Below are 18,569 nucleotides of genomic sequence, written 5' to 3'. Positions count from 1 at the left end.
CTCCGCTTTAATTGTACAACATCTATATGCCCTATTGACGTCAGGATACTTCACACGCTACGTTCACGTGATTGAACAGCTGATATTTACGGAAATAACAATTGTAGTTGTTTGGTAATTACTTTTATAATGTATTTTATAAAGATTGCTTCATATTTTAGTGCTAATATACAAATTTTTCGTAATAAGGCTGATGAATAGTGGAGATGCGATAAAAAATTGGTTAAAGTGAATGATTTATTATAAATTGATTATCTGGAAGTGAGTCACTTTTCAATCGATTATTGTTTACACGTTTTGATCAATTCTACAGCTTAGAGAATCCTTATAAGGACAAACTATGTATTATTTATCCAATGTCGAGTAGATTATCTAAATTTAGGTTAGGAATATAGGGTAGATTAAAACGAATGTAGATTATTTTATAAAGAAATGTAATTGATGAAAAAATATTGTGCAACAACAAATCAATATTCAAAATTTATAGGAAACGACAAAATTTTCGTCTACAATCATACATTTAAAACAAACTTTGTTAAAATATAATTTATTATAAAACAGTTGAAATCGTAATTTTCAACTTCTGTATTCGACACTAGATGGAGACACCATACATGACGGTGACGTGAAGAATAATGTTTATAAAGTATTTAATCTTTTTTTTATTATTATTCTTTAAATATGCAGTATTTTGTTATATTTTACGCATACCTATCCCTTTGTTTACAGTATTATATAATGCGATATGATTTCTCGTTAGTGCTATAGATGGCGCCACCATAAATTCATTCATATTTTAGATTTACGATGTTGTATTGTACACCTAATAAGTTGTAGATCTATGGAATATAATTCAGTCAATATCGGTTTTAGGCTGGTAATTTATACCAATTAATATAAAATTCGTTGTGGAAAATAATCGATATAGGAATCAATTTATTTTTTATTTTATGTTTATAGCGATACCTATCGAGGTGTAGCTCGTTAAAGAAAAATTTTGATGTTGAATAACGGAAAAACTAGTATCAAATTTGATTTTTGAGATATTGAAAATTGACAGGATTCGAATGGAAAATCCAAATTTGAACCAACAGATTTGTTAAAAAGCGACAAAATTATTGTTTTCTTGAATAACCTGAGCCGTAATCCTTCCTCCTTCCCCGCCTTTTCCTCGAACTCTTACTAGGTGGTCTAACACCCTCAGCATCTGCTTGTACTTCTGAAACATAATTATAAGTATAATTTCATTTTCGACAGCTATTTTCTCAACATAATCTCCAAGTATGTGAGATATGGCAACACTGACGGAAATCTCACAGCGCAATATAATCCGGTCAATTTAGACATTTGAAATTCCCATCAAACTGAATATCACGGAAATAGTTTAAAATACAATTGAAAATAAAATTTGAATGTTTCCCATTATTTCTGTATATGAAAAAAAATATTGCAGGTCAATGGTCATTAAAATGAGTTTTTCGCGATTATCAGCAAAACGGTGAGTTTTTTTGTAGATCATAAAATTATCTACAAAAAACGTATTAATACTTTTTTTCCCACAAGAGATATAATTCAAAATGTTGTAAAAGTTTTGAATTATTATATCTCAGAAACGGTGGCTAGTAGGAAAAAAGTATTCACACGTTTTTTGTAGATAATTTTATGGTCTACAATTTTTGTCTGAGGTATTTTCATGATAAAACTCACCATTTTGCTGATAATCGCCGAAAAACTCATTTTTTTAACCTTTGACCTTGAATAATATTTTTTCCATACACGGAATTGATGGGAAACTTTCAAATTCTATGTTCAATTGTATTTTAAACAAGTTTACCGATTTTCACCTCGATCGGAACTTACGTAGCTTCACTTTTATTTTTTGGTCTAATTTCAGCGGACTAATAATAAAATTTGACATTTCTAACAGCGAACGTACTTAGAACGTGTACTATTTGATTAAACCATTTCGTGTTCTATGACTTTTGACATGAAGCAGTGTGCTTATAAACTCGCTTCGATTTTTGATAATAAAACACCAGATTGAATCATGTATAGTTACAGGTTGATCGCTTTTTAGTATTTCCATGTAAAATTTACCGAAGAGGACGTCAACGCTGTAGAAAAACTAATTTTAGAAGTCTGACGATTACTATTTATTTGGTCTATTAAAAGAGACACTTGTAGGACTGCGATTCGATAGCAATGAAGAGGTTATGTACGGAGAGATGATTTATATTTGAACTACCCTTAAATAACGAAGTTTAACCTTATTTTTATTGCTTTTAGTAAGTTAAAATTGTTTCTAAACGAATTTATTATAACCAAACTTCAATTTTTTACCCCTTACTACCTTTTATAGTAGGTTGTCCACAAGTATCTGTAGGACTTAGTTCTGGTGGATCTGCTCTTGTAGGATATTCCACTTTGGGTATATCTAGGGCTTTTGTACGAGTTTTACTACTTCTTGTTCTTATAGGACTAATAGGTCTTGGTTCGAATATATCTGATGGTACGTTTCGACTTCTGGTACTAGGTCTTGTTTGACGTGGAATTTCCGGTAAACGCGGTGGCGGTATCCTAACTTTGGATGTAGTAGGTGGTGGTTCTACTACGATTTTAGGTACATTAAGTAGTTTGAAATCGTTACCTTCTTCATCAGATGAGGTTTTAATTGTACTAGGTCCGGGTTTTAATAATTTCTGTCTCCGTCTTTTATTTTTTTTTTGGCATTTATCAACTTTTTTTTCGTATATAATTTTCGTTGAACCACTGGGTGATGCTGGTAACGATATATCAACAATTTCATATTCGCTTTCTTCGCTACTTCTCGGTGAATTTTCCCTGGAAGGTCTAGGTTGTGGTTCGTCTTTGGGTATATGACGAGTCATCACAGGATTAATGATGTTTACTGCACCCTCACGTCCTTTGTTGCTAACAGGGGATATTTTTATATCTGATGTATTAAGCGATCTTTCTTCTTCTGACGCGGAACTTTTCTTTTTCTTCTTCTTCTTTTTCTTCTTTTGTTCGAGTTCCTACAATTTTAATATATATACATATAAATCGGAAAAAATATGATTTTACTTACATATTCGTATTCGGGGATTCTATAATATAATGATATGAATGATTGTGGATTTGTATTTCTCTGTTTGAATCCAACTCGTTTTAGTACATTATCACATTTTCCACTGAAAAACGTCAAAGCAAGGACCGGTCTACCTGGATTCGAAGTCGCTAAATCTTTAGATAGAATCCTTACCAAGGATTCAGCGTAAACGTCACTACTAACACTATCGATTGTATCAACGTAATCTATACCTCCTGCTAACGTCTTCAAACCTATAAAAATATTTATAAATCGATGAAAATATCGTTTTTTTTTCGATTAAACTCACCCCAGCCTATTGGTTCGTTGTTAGTTTTTGAATTGATCACGTACCCCCCGTTGATTCTTATAGTTTTTCGAAAATACTCGCTCGATAATAAATTTGGATGTTCCCTAACTTTAAACATTAGATTGGCATGTTTTTCTTCAAGACGTGTTATATACGCATCTTCGGGAATCCTGAAAGAAAAAGAATTATCGGATATATTAAAGTTGGGACAAACTAAATTCGGTTTTGTGGTATAAAATAATTTTCAATTTTGCTCAATGACATTTTGGCATATTTCTTTCTCTTTCATGATTCTGCGCTAATAAAATTTCATTCATTTTACTATTGTATAAAGAATAGGATAGTAGAACAATTACAATGTTAAAACCATTTGAGGCAATTTCGCACGCCATCTAGTTACTTTTACGCTCGTTCTTTATAAAAATGACCCGTAGCTTAGTGCCATTTGAAATAAACAGCATTATTTTCAACAACTAAGTTTTTTTAGAAAGATCCCAACTAAATATGAAGTTTTCTTTATCTTCGAAATTCGAACCGACAGTACATTGTTGCCGATTTTACTTTTTATTACGACGCAGGGACACAAATTACCTATCCGATGGGAATCTTTACAATAGATAGATAGGGCGTATTTTGAAATATCATGTTTCTAATTACGTTATAGCATGTATTCATCTCGAACCGAAAATAAACTTAATCTCAGTACTATTTATTTGTCACCAATTTCAATGTATAAAAAAAATTTTTTTGTAATGGGTTCGTGTAGCACTAGCAAATGAAAGAAATAATTTTTCATTAATCTGTTAATCACTTAAATTTGGGATAGAAAGAAGGATCCTTGCACAAAGGTATATAAAATATATATACTGCCATTTGGTGACTGAAACAATATGAATTTGCGATTTCAGAACTTCGGTCATGAATGTATTTTTGAGAAATTCATATTTTGAAGAGGCGAAAAAATAATCCTGGCTATTTTGTATGTTTTTTTATCAACTTTCATGTGATTTATCCATTTTCCCCTTTCTTCCTGGGAAAAATATTTTTTATTTTGTTCCGCTCTCGTACTGTATTAAAATATTTGATAAAATCAAAAACAATAACTTGTGAAAAGTTCTAACTATACTAATATTTTAAACGCAACGAGATGAAATATACTAAATGTATCATAATACAATATCATACTATTAAAGACGTTGTAGAATTCTTCAATTGTGCAATATGTCCTTTCTTGAAGAAATGCCGTCGTCGATATTCGGAACTTACTAAATCTATTTGTTGCTTATAATTCTAAAGATACCTAGATGATAATTTTTTAGCATGAAGGTTTTAACAGGTCAGAGGTCGGTCGAGCAATAAACATTTTATGGCATTATTACCTAATGCTTGGACTTTCAGTTAAATTGTAAACAGACGGATTTCAATATAAATATAGTAGGATAAGTTAAAATTTTGTATTTTCAATACAATGTGAAGTTATGAAGTACATTATGAATAAATTGAAATAAATGAATGTAAATAAAAAAAATGTTAGATTTTGGCATAAACGTCAGGATCACGGATTTTTGCTCTGAAGTAATTGCATCCTTCATATTAGATAACTAAATAAAACACTCAAAGTTTTAGTAAATGAATTTATTTGAAAATATCGAACAAAAATATTAAATAAAGTAACAATAATAACTACACTTTTTATGACATTGTTGATATAAAATTATAATAATTATAGACTGAGCGTTTGAAAAAATTATCAGAAACTACAAGTAGTACGGTCCTGTATATATTCCTTGTGCATTTTACAACTACAACATTGTTAGTGGGAAATTCGAATGGCCAACAAATTGAGTAAATTTATTATAATTTTAAAACTTTTTCAAATTCTCAAAATGTTTGTAAAAAAGTATGATAATGTTGCTCGGGAACATTATTCACATTCTAATATTTTTGTTTTCTGGAAATTATTTTTTTTATAACCAATACTCAATCCATTTGGAGTATGTGTTATCAAGAAAATATATACAAAGTAGCTCTTAATTTTGACCACAGAAAGAAATGGACAAAATCCACGAAACAACCTGAATCTCCGTTAGGAAGACTGTAACCCCAAAAATATAGTACAACATGTAGCATCTACTCGCGATGACCTCTAGATATTCTTAGGTCACATTTACTATTGAAACACATACTATAAATAACAACTTTGATTATTATTGGTTATTTCTTATTGTTTTTGTTGTTGAACATTGGAAATCAAACCACAATCCATACAAATATTTCAATATTCACCTTTTATCGAAAATATAATCTACTGTGAATGGACCTTGAAAAATGTACGACAATTTTTTGCATCAGTCATAAACCATCTTATTATATATAATATTACTGATGTTCTAGTTTTCGAATTTCTTAGTGATTTCTGGCTTAGGTTTGTCAAAACAGCATTACCTGAAATAAGAAACATACATATTTATTGTAATGGTTGTGGTAAAGTATTTTTTTATGTTTAAAAACTTGAATTTATTTCATTTCAATAACGGGCATAAATGGAATAAAGACTAGTAGTACCCTTATTTGGAATTTCCCTAAAGATATTTAAATAATCTGATTTTAATATAAATATTATATATATAAATACCTACTTATAATCATTTTGTCAGTTTTATCATTGTATAATATACAATTTATACAATGGCCTCACCCTTACCGATAAGTGTACCAACTAACCCAGGACCGGTTTTGGTTTCACATTGGAGAGCCAAAAGTTATAATAATCGAAAATATTATTTATTGTATTATCTATTTATACTTTTTGGATTGACCACAAAATAATACAGAAATGTTAAAACTGAGCTCATTGTTGAGTTAAATATATTTATATTGCTACTGGCTGGTACTAATTTAACAAAAGGATTTTATTCACAAATCTGTTATAGGTAAATCAAGCATGAGTCATATATTTTTGAAATTATAATCTATTAAAGTGCAATACAAAAAATATATACCATTGAAAAATATATCCATGGCGTCATATTCAATATAGTTATAACGTTACAAAAAAGACATCAACTGCTACAGTTGAAAATATAAATTGCTCTTCTCCAGGATATTTTATACGTAACATTTTTTAAAAATAATTAATTTGTTCTATAGTTTTAAATAGGCTGTTTCTATTATCACTGTGAGAATTTATAGATAGGTAAATAATGAAATAACTAACATCAATATTTGTTGGGATGATAAGTTCATTGATAATGTGTGACTGGAAAAATGTACTTGAGGAGCTTGTTGCTACCTTCAACTTTCAGAAATTATATTTTACAATGAGACCATAAATGTTTACAAACCCATCTGTTTGTTTAATGGTATAATAAAAGCAGGCAAAAGGTCTACTTATCTGAACCAAGCATGTATGGTAATAAAAGCGGGTTAAATGTGTTTTTTGCAATATATATATAATAAAAATGAAACTAAAATTCATTTTTATTGAAAGTATTCAACAATCATAAGATAGTATATGGCATTACTATATTCTTTCCCTTAATAGATATGAGGACAAAAATGAACAATGGACAAAAATGGTGATATTATGGAGGGACATTACATTGGTTAAAAAAGTTCTTTTTTATGTCGAAAACACCAGGTAATGTTTAACATTACCATAAGTACATTTTTTGACAAAATTAAAACGAGTATCTACGACAGAAACTTATTTAAGAATAATCATTAGTGATGTTAGTTATTCGAGATAAAAGTGTGCTATATTGCTAAAATTGACTAATAATTATAATAAATAAGCATATCCTCATTAAAAACCTATATGTTTGCCTCGTGAAGACACGAAACGTCGTATCGAAGATTTGTTGGTACATGTCTAGAGTAAGTTTGTATTCAAATAAAACTAGTATTTGATATTATTTCATTCAAACATTCTATGCTGGATAAAACAAAAGCATAATTTTCATGTATAACTTGAGAATGGAGGAAATTATGATTTTCTCCCTAATTGTTACTATTTTGTCAATCTGTTATGTCATAGAATATAGTATTATAACCATATGTGTGTATGTGATAAAAAACAGTCTATATACATTTAAACAGGTGAAATTATTGCCTTATTGACAGGATAATTTCCAAATATAAACACACAGACACACTACTTTATTATTATGTGCTTAGTTCATAAACATAAAAAAATAACAAAAAATACTATTTCAATTTTTGTAAAATAAAAGTTCAGTCCTTTGTATTCGGGTATTATTGTGTTTATGTATAAGTTTGAAATATTTTCAAAAATGTTTTATTCTATTCTGTTTGTCTTTACTATAAAGGTGGCTTCTAAGTTTAAATTTAGGTATGATTCGAGTACTTTTGATAAGTTTATAAGATTGAATGAATTTGGAATTTGTAGTAAATCATTGTACTCGTATAATATGCAATGCGACCATAATACAAATAAACTCATTATCAGAGAAAACTATTGGACGAATTATCTTTTATTTGAGGATAATTAAATACCTACTAATGTTTAGTATTGAACATTTGTGAACAGTCACTTATTCACATTCACTATTTTTTATTCCTTTATGAAAAATAATTGTCTTAAGAATAACTCACCCGAGTGTATGATCCATTTTTGACATCTGGTAGGGTCATCCACAGGAAATCGGTACATTTTAAATGTAGGATTTAATCTCTTACTTAGTCCACACTTGAAATAAACACACTAATTTCAAGGCATTTCTAAAAAATTGAAAAGAAGAAGTGATTATTTGTTATATAAATACATTTTAGTAAGTAGTTCGCTAAATATACAGTTTTTTTTTCGAAATTGTAAGCTGTAGCATTTATACATCTAGCGCCTCTTATAATTTGAATATATTAACTAAGAGAGTAGTGATGTATATTCATTGTAATAATATCCACTTACCTTAAAAATGAAATATATATCCAAGTTCAAAGATTCTCAAATAAAAAAATAATCGAAATGCACAACCAACGAAACCCAACAATAACACAACGAACACAATACAATAATGAAATCAAATTGCAACTTTGCTATAGACACCCAAAATAAGACTGTACAACACAGCTTAATGGTTGAATATAATATTTTAAATAATTTTGGCGCCATCTCTTATTGGGGTAATTCGGCAACCAAAGCTAAGAAAACACGTAATTCAGGCTACGACGCACAGTAAGAAAAGACGTGCTGTGGACGCCAACTCTCCACTGTCATCTATCCTATTCTTTATACAATGATATTACTTATTAGTAATAAACTAAACAAGATGTCTTCAAGGTCATCGTCGAGTTAGTTACCATTCAAAGAATTCTGCAAACTTCGAAATAAATAGTAATCAGCTGGTGTCAGATCAGAGCTGTATGGTGGATGTTTAATATAATAATATAATTCGTTCATTCGACAGTTTTTAATTTAGGTTAGAATTTGCGTGTGAAATATTTCAATCAATATTATAATTACTTTTCCTCGAGTCCTAAAGCGACATCTTCTTTTAAAGTATAAACGTTATTAATTTCGGATATTCTTAATTCGTATTGTTTTTTGAATTCCATGAAATTTTCAACTGCTGATTTTATATGGAAATCTATGTCTCGAAATACGATTTCTTTCAATTCTTCAAATTGGATTCTTCCTGTATTGAATAAAGCGTCCGATACTCGTGTATCTGCGTTCGGTCCGGCTGGATATAAGACATGAATTCTTATTTCTAACGTTGGTCCAAACTAAAAATTAATTTTTAAATTAGGGTTACAATTTAACTTGACGAAAGTCGAAATGAAAGTTCCCACATCTATATTAATATCTCGTAAACAGTTACCGTTAAACTTCTAGATTCGCAGTTAAAACTGAAGATGGCGAGAGTGATAGAAAATCAGTTTTTAATTTTTTATGATATGATATGCTTCTATTTAGGTCTCTTCTGTTTTAAAATTATATTTTTTTAATAGTTCTTGAAAGAAAGATAAAAATTATTATATAATAGATAAAAGTCGAAACGTCAACTTTTATTTTTATTCCAAAAATTATTAAAAAAAAAAGAAAATAAAGAACATTAAGAAATATAAATTGACGTTTTATTTATATGAAAAAAAAGAAACCGCTGTTTTTATGAGATTAATGGTGAAAATGACGTTATTTTTCATTTAATATTGTTTTAAATGTTTAAAAAAATATTTTTCATGTTTTAGTCCAATATGGATTAGAAGATTAGATACCTTGATTCGATGTAAAAAAAATTTGTAATAATAATTTTTTGAAAAAATTGTACAAAAAAGCATTTTATTTATAGCGAGATCAGGGTTTGCACCGCTGATTGTTGACGCGTTAGTCCGCTTGACTAACGAACGCAATTCAATTCGCAGAATACACTAAAAATAATAAATCTCAATAATGCTATGACTTAAAAAAATCCTCGTACAACTTCTCGTTTTTGAGTTTCAACCTTTTTTTTTCACAAGATGGTTATATATGTCCTTGAAATGTATTAGACTGTATAAATAATTCTATAATATTATCCGAAGGTCAGGGGCGGCTCAAGCCCAATAGTTAATAATCCGTAATTTTTACATGGACAATCTGTACAATCTAAAGATAGTAGAAATGAAATTTTCAATCAATTTTTTAACAAATTTTTACATAAATTGTAATTATTTATTGAAAATAGTTACATAAGGTATTAAAACACAATCAATTGTTTGTAATTGTCGAAAATCGTGTTATTTGTGTAAGAAAAAATTTGAAAAAAAAAATTGTAAAAATAATTTTTTTGAAAAATTTGTTGAAAAAAAAATTTATTTATAGCGATAACGGAGTTTGCACCGCTGAACCCTCGACCGGCAATTTCGATTATTGACGCGTTAGTTCGCTCGAATAACGAACGCAATTGAATTCGCAGAAAACACTAAAAGTAATAAATCTCAATAATGATATGACTTAAAAAAATTCTCATACGACCTCTCGTTTTTGAGTTATAAGCCTTTTTTTTTGAATAGATGATTACGTACCTCCATGAAATGTGTTTGACGGAATAAATAATTCTATAATATTATCTGAAGGTCAGGGGCGGCTCAAGCCCCAAGGATAACAATTCGTAATTTTTACATGGACAACCTGTACAATCTAAAGATAGTAAAAATGAATTTTTTATTTTCAATTTAACAAATTTCAATATAAATTGTAATTATTTATTGAAAATAGTTACAGAAGGTATTTAAATACAATCAATTATTTCTAATTGTCGAAAATTGTCTTATTTACATAAGAAAAAAATTGAAATGTTGAATGTGGATTAGATTTTTTCTCGTTACGTACCCTTGTAAAACAAAATACAAATTCATTTCCTTCCGGTTTAGACGTCGGTGTATAAACATTTACTAAATATTGTTTACGGCCCTTTCTATTTCGCATTATATTTAACAATAAAGTTCTTACGAATTTGTGATCTTCTGTTTTCGTGAAACAATCCGCCATTTTTTGTAATTCGTTACCTTCGAGTTCTATTAAAATATCCGAATCCTGTTGATTTGCCATTTTTTGATAACCCCTTTACAACTGAAATTTTTGATATCACTCGTACAGACAAAAACTCATACTATTAAATTCATTTCCAAATTTTCGAATTTGGATAGTATTAACAATATAGTGTATAAAATAAAAACAATCAAAATATAATTACCCAGTTCTTTAACATCGCTTCAAAAATAACACCAACAAACTAAAACGTTGGATTCAATTAGAAGTATTTCTATTTGGTTTTTATAAATTTTTTTTTCCAAATAGTCCAGTATCTATGAAACAGGGACAATATTCCCAAAAAGAATGAAAAATAAACATTCCTTAAAATGGTTTTTGTCTAATGTATTCGTAAAAACCGTGGAGATTTTCCATCACGTGACTTAATATACGATTTATTGAACACGTATCAATGAATTTGAGGTGTGCTTTGTTTACTCCGTCTTTTTTGGAGCGAATTTATTTTTAAAATCAGTTTTTTTTCGAAACTATCGACAATTTTTTATTTTGGTTTTTACTTTGAGGTTTTTGTAGTTAAGAACTTTATGTAAAAAAAGTAGACGATTATAATATTAAAATTCCACCAACTATTATAAACAAAACAAACCATTCGACATTAATACAATAAACAAAAAAACAACCCTTCAACACCTAGAGAAACCTTTCTGTTTCCAAATTCTTTATTATATTCAATTTTATAAACTACTCGTAATAATCGTATTTTTGTCTAATCACAGTGCCGAATATTAAGGCTATCATGTCTTCAGTCTCGTCGAAACGCGCGTTAAACAGTGATATTGTGAGTGTTAGTGAAGTGGTAGTGTAAACAGTCTTCAGTCTCATCGAAACGCGCAGTGTGTAATTGAGAGTGTTGGTGTAGTGGTGGTGTAAACAGTCTTCAGTGTTGTCGAAACACACAAGCAACTGTTTAATCCACGTGAAAAATCATCGCTCGAAAATGTATAAATGAATAATATTTTTTTAACAGACCTCGTATACTATAATCTTCTATTTTCAAATTAATTGTATCAATTGATTTTTGTTTATATTATTCCAAAGGTTAAATTTAGTAATATTGTAAACACGCAAACATATTTTTAGATCACCAGGACCGTATTAGATAGAGAAAATAATTAAATTAAAAATCAAAGTTTTGATGATTTGTTAGTACATTTCGATAATTTCAAACCAAAAAAACGCTGCTAAACAAGCTAGTTTATATACCCAAAGCAAATTCCTAAAAATTTCTAGAGAATAAATAAATAAATAAAAATAACTTCCTGGAAATAAACAACTTATCAAAACATCGACATCAAACGAATCGTCGTATTCACCAAATTTTAGATTTCCATTATAACAGAACAGGACAGGTTTCATGGTACATATCGGACGAGTTCGACAACGATTTTTCTGCTTTCAGTGACTTGTGATATCCGTTATCTAAAAGGAAGGAATCGTCGGCGTTTGTCGTTCTCCTAGTGTTCACTGTGAGCCTTTATGTTCGATTTTCTGTCATAAGGCACGCGGTGAATGCCAAGAGCAGACATTTTTCAACATAATTTCAAGCAATAACCTTTTATTTTTACCAGTAAGTATATTTTGTGAAAAAACTTCATCTGGATTGACTGAAAATCAATATTTTGACGTATTTTGAATTGTAAGGTAAAAAATCAATTTGTACATTGATTAATTTTGACTTATAAATAACTTTCTACCACCAAAAGATTGTTTTTTGTAGGAGTTTTCAGACAATTTTCTTCAATAAGTCTAAGAACGTAGATGCAATGTAAACCTCAAACTACAACTAACTTTTTTTCACGTTTTATAGATGGCGTTTACCGATCAACTACGGTTTCGACGTTACCGGTGATCTGGTGGTATAACTTCACTTTAACCCTAACTTTTTGAATCTTATATATTACTATAATATTATAAAGGGTTTTTATAGAATAATTGAAGATTTTTACTTTATGAAGTCGACGATGATGATGAAGAAATTATCAACATTTGGTGGATATAGGGCCAATATCTAAAATGTTTGTTCTTATTTAAGTAGAAACCTTCGAATTTGTGACAAATTGTAGAAAAATGTCTGATTAGTTAGAGTTCAAACCGTAGCTTAAACTTTAGTTTCATTTATAATTTTATCCAATATGTCCGCCATTTTGACTTAGATCAGCTGTTTTCTTAGATTTCCTAATTAATAAATGGTAATTTGACATGGGATTTCGATTTTGAATTGGAACGAGTTGAAACAAACCTAAAACACCTTGACTTAGTTATTATTCATCATCGTGGTGTATACTGTAAAAAATAAAAAAGTTCCTTGGAAAAATCACGATTCAGATGATACCGAACACACGTTCTGCGTGTGCAACCGCTGGAGGTGATGTTGCACAAGGTAAAATGGCGGAAACTAATTGCTACTTATACAAAATGGCGGCTACTTATACAGAAGCTGAGATTATGGATACGAAAAATTCGAATATATTTAACAATTAGATCAAATTTATTCAGAATGTAGCTAAGTGTTATGTTAAAGACAGACTTTCTGTTAAAAAACATTTACCTGATGGTACAAAGAATATCAACTTCGTTGTCTACATCATCAGATGCAATATACTCTTGGACTGTCTGTTAAGAAAACATTCGCGGTAATTGCTGTACGTATATTTTTCTAATCAAACCTAACCTCAAAACGACCATGATTTGTTATTTGTAATTCTTTACGCCAAGGTGTCAAAAATCCAAGGCAAATTTTGAATTTACCAAAAAAATAAAACCTGGTATGTATTCTAAATCGTCCTCTATTTATCTATTTCTACATTAAATATAATCAATTTTAGTAGTTCGTATTCGCTGGTAAGTTTTTTAAATATCTTTTATATGTGATTGCTCACAAAGGCTAAAACGATTTGTTTACGATAGAAAAAGTACCTGAATTCTCCACAAAAGATTTAATAGTAACGATTTTTGGTTGTTTTCGTTTTTTTGTACGTAGTGATTAATAAGGAGCAAATTCTTAATCACTGCCAGCGTGGTAAATATAAACATGTATCAAAATAAAACCTCGGATGTATTCTAAATCGTCCTCTATTTATCTATTTCTACAAAAAATATAACCAAATTTAGTGGTTTGTATTCGCTAGTAAGTTTTTTAAATATCTTTTGATATTTTAGAGCTCCCAACGGATATACCGATTTGTTTACGATAGAAAATGTTACTAAATTCCCTACAAAAGATTTAGTAGTAACGGTTTCTGATTGTTCGCGTTGTTTTCTACGTAGTGATTAATGATGAACAAATCATTAATCACTGGCAGCGCTATAAAAGTGTTATCGAAATAAAATCTTGGATGTATTCTAAATCGTCCTCTATTTGTCTATTTCTGCATTGAATATAATCAAATTTAGTAGTTTGTACACGCTGGTAAGTTTTTTAAATATCTTTTTATATTTTGGATCTCACAACGGATAAAACGATTTGTTTACGATAGAAAAAGTTACTACAAAAGATTTAATAATAATGGTTTTTGGTTGTTTTCGTTTCTTTGTACTTTTATCAGTCTTATTATTAATATTTTCAAAAAAAATAAGAATAGAGTCTTCACCAACTAGTTTATTGATGTAATTATTGTGGGATCGTGGAAATAAAACAGCATGTAGTTATCGAAATAAATTCCCGTGTCTGGTTTTAAAACGGATTCGATCTAAAATAAGCAAACAAAAAGTTACGGTACGAACGGTAAAGTGATTAAATTCGCGAATATATCAGGATAGGACTATTCATTTTTAACTAAATTACTCTTACTACATACTAAAATTTCAGAATCCGTGATATATTGCATGATCCTGACCTGTCCGAGGGTGTTTTCTATACCCTTAAAACATTGGGGTTGACCGTCTACGAGGGTGGATGTGCATAAAACATTCACCCTCCAGCTTTAAATAGGGTGGTTGATTAAAGTTAGACAATATAATTTTGTGAATGAATTCTATAATGAATAACGTAAATCCGATATTTTTTTCAAATGTTTAATTATAAAAACAGTTGATACAAATTATAAAATTATTTTTTTAAATATTTCTTTCGTTTTTGACTGCGCTGTGACTGCGCAATATCCGAACGTGTTCATTCACACCAAAAACCGTACTGGGATGTCCATAGAATCGTTGTGGCCGAATCAAAACTTGCAAAAAAAATCTTGCTAGAAAGCGCATTTCAGCTCAATAGATTAAGCGTTTGCTGAGCTGAATGAGCAAAATGATGGTTTTTAAATGAACTGATCAGTAAAAATGTTTATTTTATGTGATTAATTACGTAAAGGAACCCATTCCATGGTGAAAGGTGTTTGAACATAGTTTTTGTATCGGACGGAATGTCCAGGAAACGATTTACGTTAAATTTTTATCTTTGATGTTAAATCAAGATTATTCCTTGTATTTTAATGTCGATTTTTCTAATATTTGAGGATTTCAAAGCACTGATTCGTAATTATCAAAGAAAGAAACCAAAGAAACTTTGAAAAATCTAGAGTTTTGGCGGGAGTTAGATTCAAGTAAATGTATTTGTATTCCCAGTTTGAAATTCAATTTGTTTTAAACCCTTTAGTCCTGTTGGGCGGTGCAACATCTTATCTAATTGTTTCTAAAGGGGAAAAAATGGATGTACTGACAGTGACCAGATTTATCCAGGAGATTCATTTAGAATTTTGTTTGTTATAGAAATTTTGAATTTTCCATTTTAATAAATTTCTAAGACTCACAAAATCAAAACGCAATCGTTAACATATATCAAAGATCCTAAATCGAACCAAAATGTATTTAAAAACATCAAGAGTATGTTTATCTTTGACAGAAGTCATTTCACGTTTTAGTTGATCGACGTGGATTAATCCCCTTGTACATTTTGTTACAGTTTTCCGTTTATCTTTGCTTCGTTTGTCAGTTTTCTTCATTCTGTTATTGCATTCTGCTGTCCACCCTATTAACTCTAGGATTTTGGTATCTTTTTCAATATTGTTTCTCCAGGTATTTCTTGGTGTACCTCTTGGTAATATCCCACTAATCTTGGAATTTCTTTTGCTTCTAAATTGTCTCTATGAGTTGATGAAATCGTTTTTTCATACAGTTTCTATTCCATCTTCTTCGCGGTGTTTTCCAGTACGCAGTTTTTCATTATTTCAAGTTCAATATTTTATAATACGATTATTAACTTTTATATCTTTTGTTTTTAGATTTTGGGGTAGTGATTTGAAGTTTTTTCTTTCTATAAAATTGTCTCATATCTGTTTTACACCCCTCTTGATTTATTTATCTACGAATATGAGTAAAAGCTGCACCCCTATGTTATATATTTTCCATTTATAAATCAAACCAATTGTTCTGTATTTCAAAGTTTAGATTATCCCTCTGCACGGAGCCGTTCCTGCTACGAGAAAAGGACGACCTCTGGTCGCGTCGCTATAGCAACGAGATCGATACATTCGGCAGTGATGCTGCCGCGAAAGTCCTGCCCAGGGAATTAGCTCTCGTTTCCCAGACTTTACCCTGTTCCAAACTCCGGACGAGTTTCGATATTTTTCGGTTCATGCGCCTCCTAGTTCGTATGCGTCCCGGGCCAAGCAAACATTCCATTTGTACTTATTTTCAAATAAATAATTAATTATTTCCTTCTAATTCACATTTAATATGATATTCATGGGGTTATTCCATACAAATATTCGTAGAAGATGTAAATTCAATATCGCAATATTAAAACTAACAGCTCCATTAAGAAGTTGTATTCTAAACGTTTTGATGACGGCCACTTCGTGAAATCTTTTGTTTGGACACAGAAAATAATTTGAAGGGGCTAAATATGTCGAATAGGGTGCACTAGCCCGCGAAATTTCCGTCGACGATCATCCAGTGGATTTCCTTCAGTATTTCTGGAGTCATCACCTCCATTTGGTCGACCAATACCTTCGCAGGTTGTAGGGCCTAGTTTTAACTCAATTTTTTACTGTTAATAAAGAAGTAACAGTCTCATTTAGAGAAGAATCTAGTTCAGCTTCTTCAAACTTGAAACATGCTGTATAGATTGTATTTCAAGCAACTACCGCCATCTCTAGGTCAGGCCAGGTATTTCTGGACCCATCCTCTATCATAATCGGTGTTAAAATATGCCTCTGCCAAAGGGGATATGCTTTTAATCTCGAGTTTTATATCTTCTGTATTCCTCAGTTAGAAATAGTCTAAAATTCCCGCCAAAACTGCTTGGTTTGTAAAAGATCGTTAGCCCCATACGATTACGGTCGCTAATTAAAAGATTTGTCCATATAATGATGTAGTTCGTCCATAGAAGACAGTTCCTTCATCGTATAAAAAGGTAATTGTTTTGATAGAAAATCTAAATAGATTTTAGCACTTAAATATCAAATTCATCAATACCTCTTCAACGACCATAAAAAACTTTTTAAATACCCCGTATTAAACATCACAATATTATATTATTGTAATGCAAACTTTGACATGGCGCAGTGCTCTCGAATATCCTGAAATATTGCAGGATTCATGAACTTTATCGCACTAATCAATCACCCTGTCTAAAGGAGGAAAGATCAGAAGGAGTTTGCGATGTCAATGATCTATATCTATAAAAAACGTTTTTTGTACTAGGGAAATACTTGAAAAATTGTGCATGAAGTTACTAATAAACCACGTTCATAATTAGTTAAGGGCTGGATATTTTACAAAAAATGCACAATCATTTGCCAATTGAAATCAAATCGATATAATCTTTTCCTGCGATTCGTAATAATTTGAGGGCATGGAATTTACTGCCCCGAGATGTCTCTGGTCGAGTCGTTCAATTAAGTTGGAAAATGTTGAATAAGAAAAAGATTTTCGATATTTAACTTTAAAAAAGTATGTTGAAAATCCCTTTGAAGTGCGCCGCTGCGCCCAAGCGATGCTTCCGTAATTTTTCCCGTACGAAAACTTTCGGATGAAGCGGGCGCTTTTCACATTGAATTTTCCATATGAGTCCTAGCATCTATATACCGTGTACGAAAGAGAAAGATCAATATCTGGACGGGCAGTCAAAGTTGTTGCCATGACGACCAGCTGCTGCGAGACAGCGGGCCGCCCACGCCTGGGTTCGTCCCGCCTCTACCGGCTAACGCGCTTCTCCCTCCCCCGTTCCCGCTCAACATCCCGTTGCGTTCTAGTTTTGCGTTTAATCGCTTTTCGAGAGATGTTCAGAAATTAATTACATAGAGGACATAACGAAGTTTGCGCCTACCTGTTTAAAGAAAGGGCTAAGACAACCAACTAACTGGGGAAAAATCCAGTCTAAACATCGTTACAAATTTTTAAAATAAATTATCTCTTGCTGCAAGTGTAGTTTCACAAAATGGTGGCGGTTAGCTTGAGGAATATACACAAGATGATTCTACAGCCACTATTTAAAGATTTTTTCCCGACTAGAATTTTCTACGAGGATCCTTATCAGGTAATATTGCAACCTGGTAAGGTATTGGTCAGGATAATACGACAAGGACCTAATACAAAAACCACATATTTAGTCTTAAAGCAAGAGGTATATCTTCTAGTAATTCGTGTAAACGTTCTTGAAGAAAATCTAAATAAAGAGG

The 18,569-nt window shown here is 30.6% G+C and overlaps 1 protein-coding gene across 1 annotated transcript; it reads right to left on the bottom strand.

The window, feature by feature from the left end:
* Positions 1-417: 417 nt before the first annotated feature.
* LOC130891327 (uncharacterized) lies at positions 418-11,287 on the bottom strand. The gene is made up of 7 exons (XM_057795972.1): positions 11,096-11,287; positions 10,732-10,971; positions 8,881-9,143; positions 3,399-3,568; positions 3,089-3,342; positions 2,351-3,035; positions 418-1,219 (listed from the first exon to the last, which is right to left on the bottom strand). The coding sequence occupies exons 2-7, from the start codon at positions 10,948-10,950 to the stop codon at positions 1,116-1,118; spliced, it is 1,695 nt and encodes a 564-aa protein (XP_057651955.1). The 5' UTR covers positions 10,951-10,971; positions 11,096-11,287; the 3' UTR covers positions 418-1,115.
* Positions 11,288-18,569: the final 7,282 nt, after the last annotated feature.

This window comes from Diorhabda carinulata, chromosome 3, assembly GCF_026250575.1.
Source record: "Diorhabda carinulata isolate Delta chromosome 3, icDioCari1.1, whole genome shotgun sequence".
NCBI classification, from domain to species: domain Eukaryota; kingdom Metazoa; phylum Arthropoda; class Insecta; order Coleoptera; family Chrysomelidae; genus Diorhabda; species Diorhabda carinulata.
This window is presented reverse-complemented; position numbering and strand designations above follow the sequence as displayed.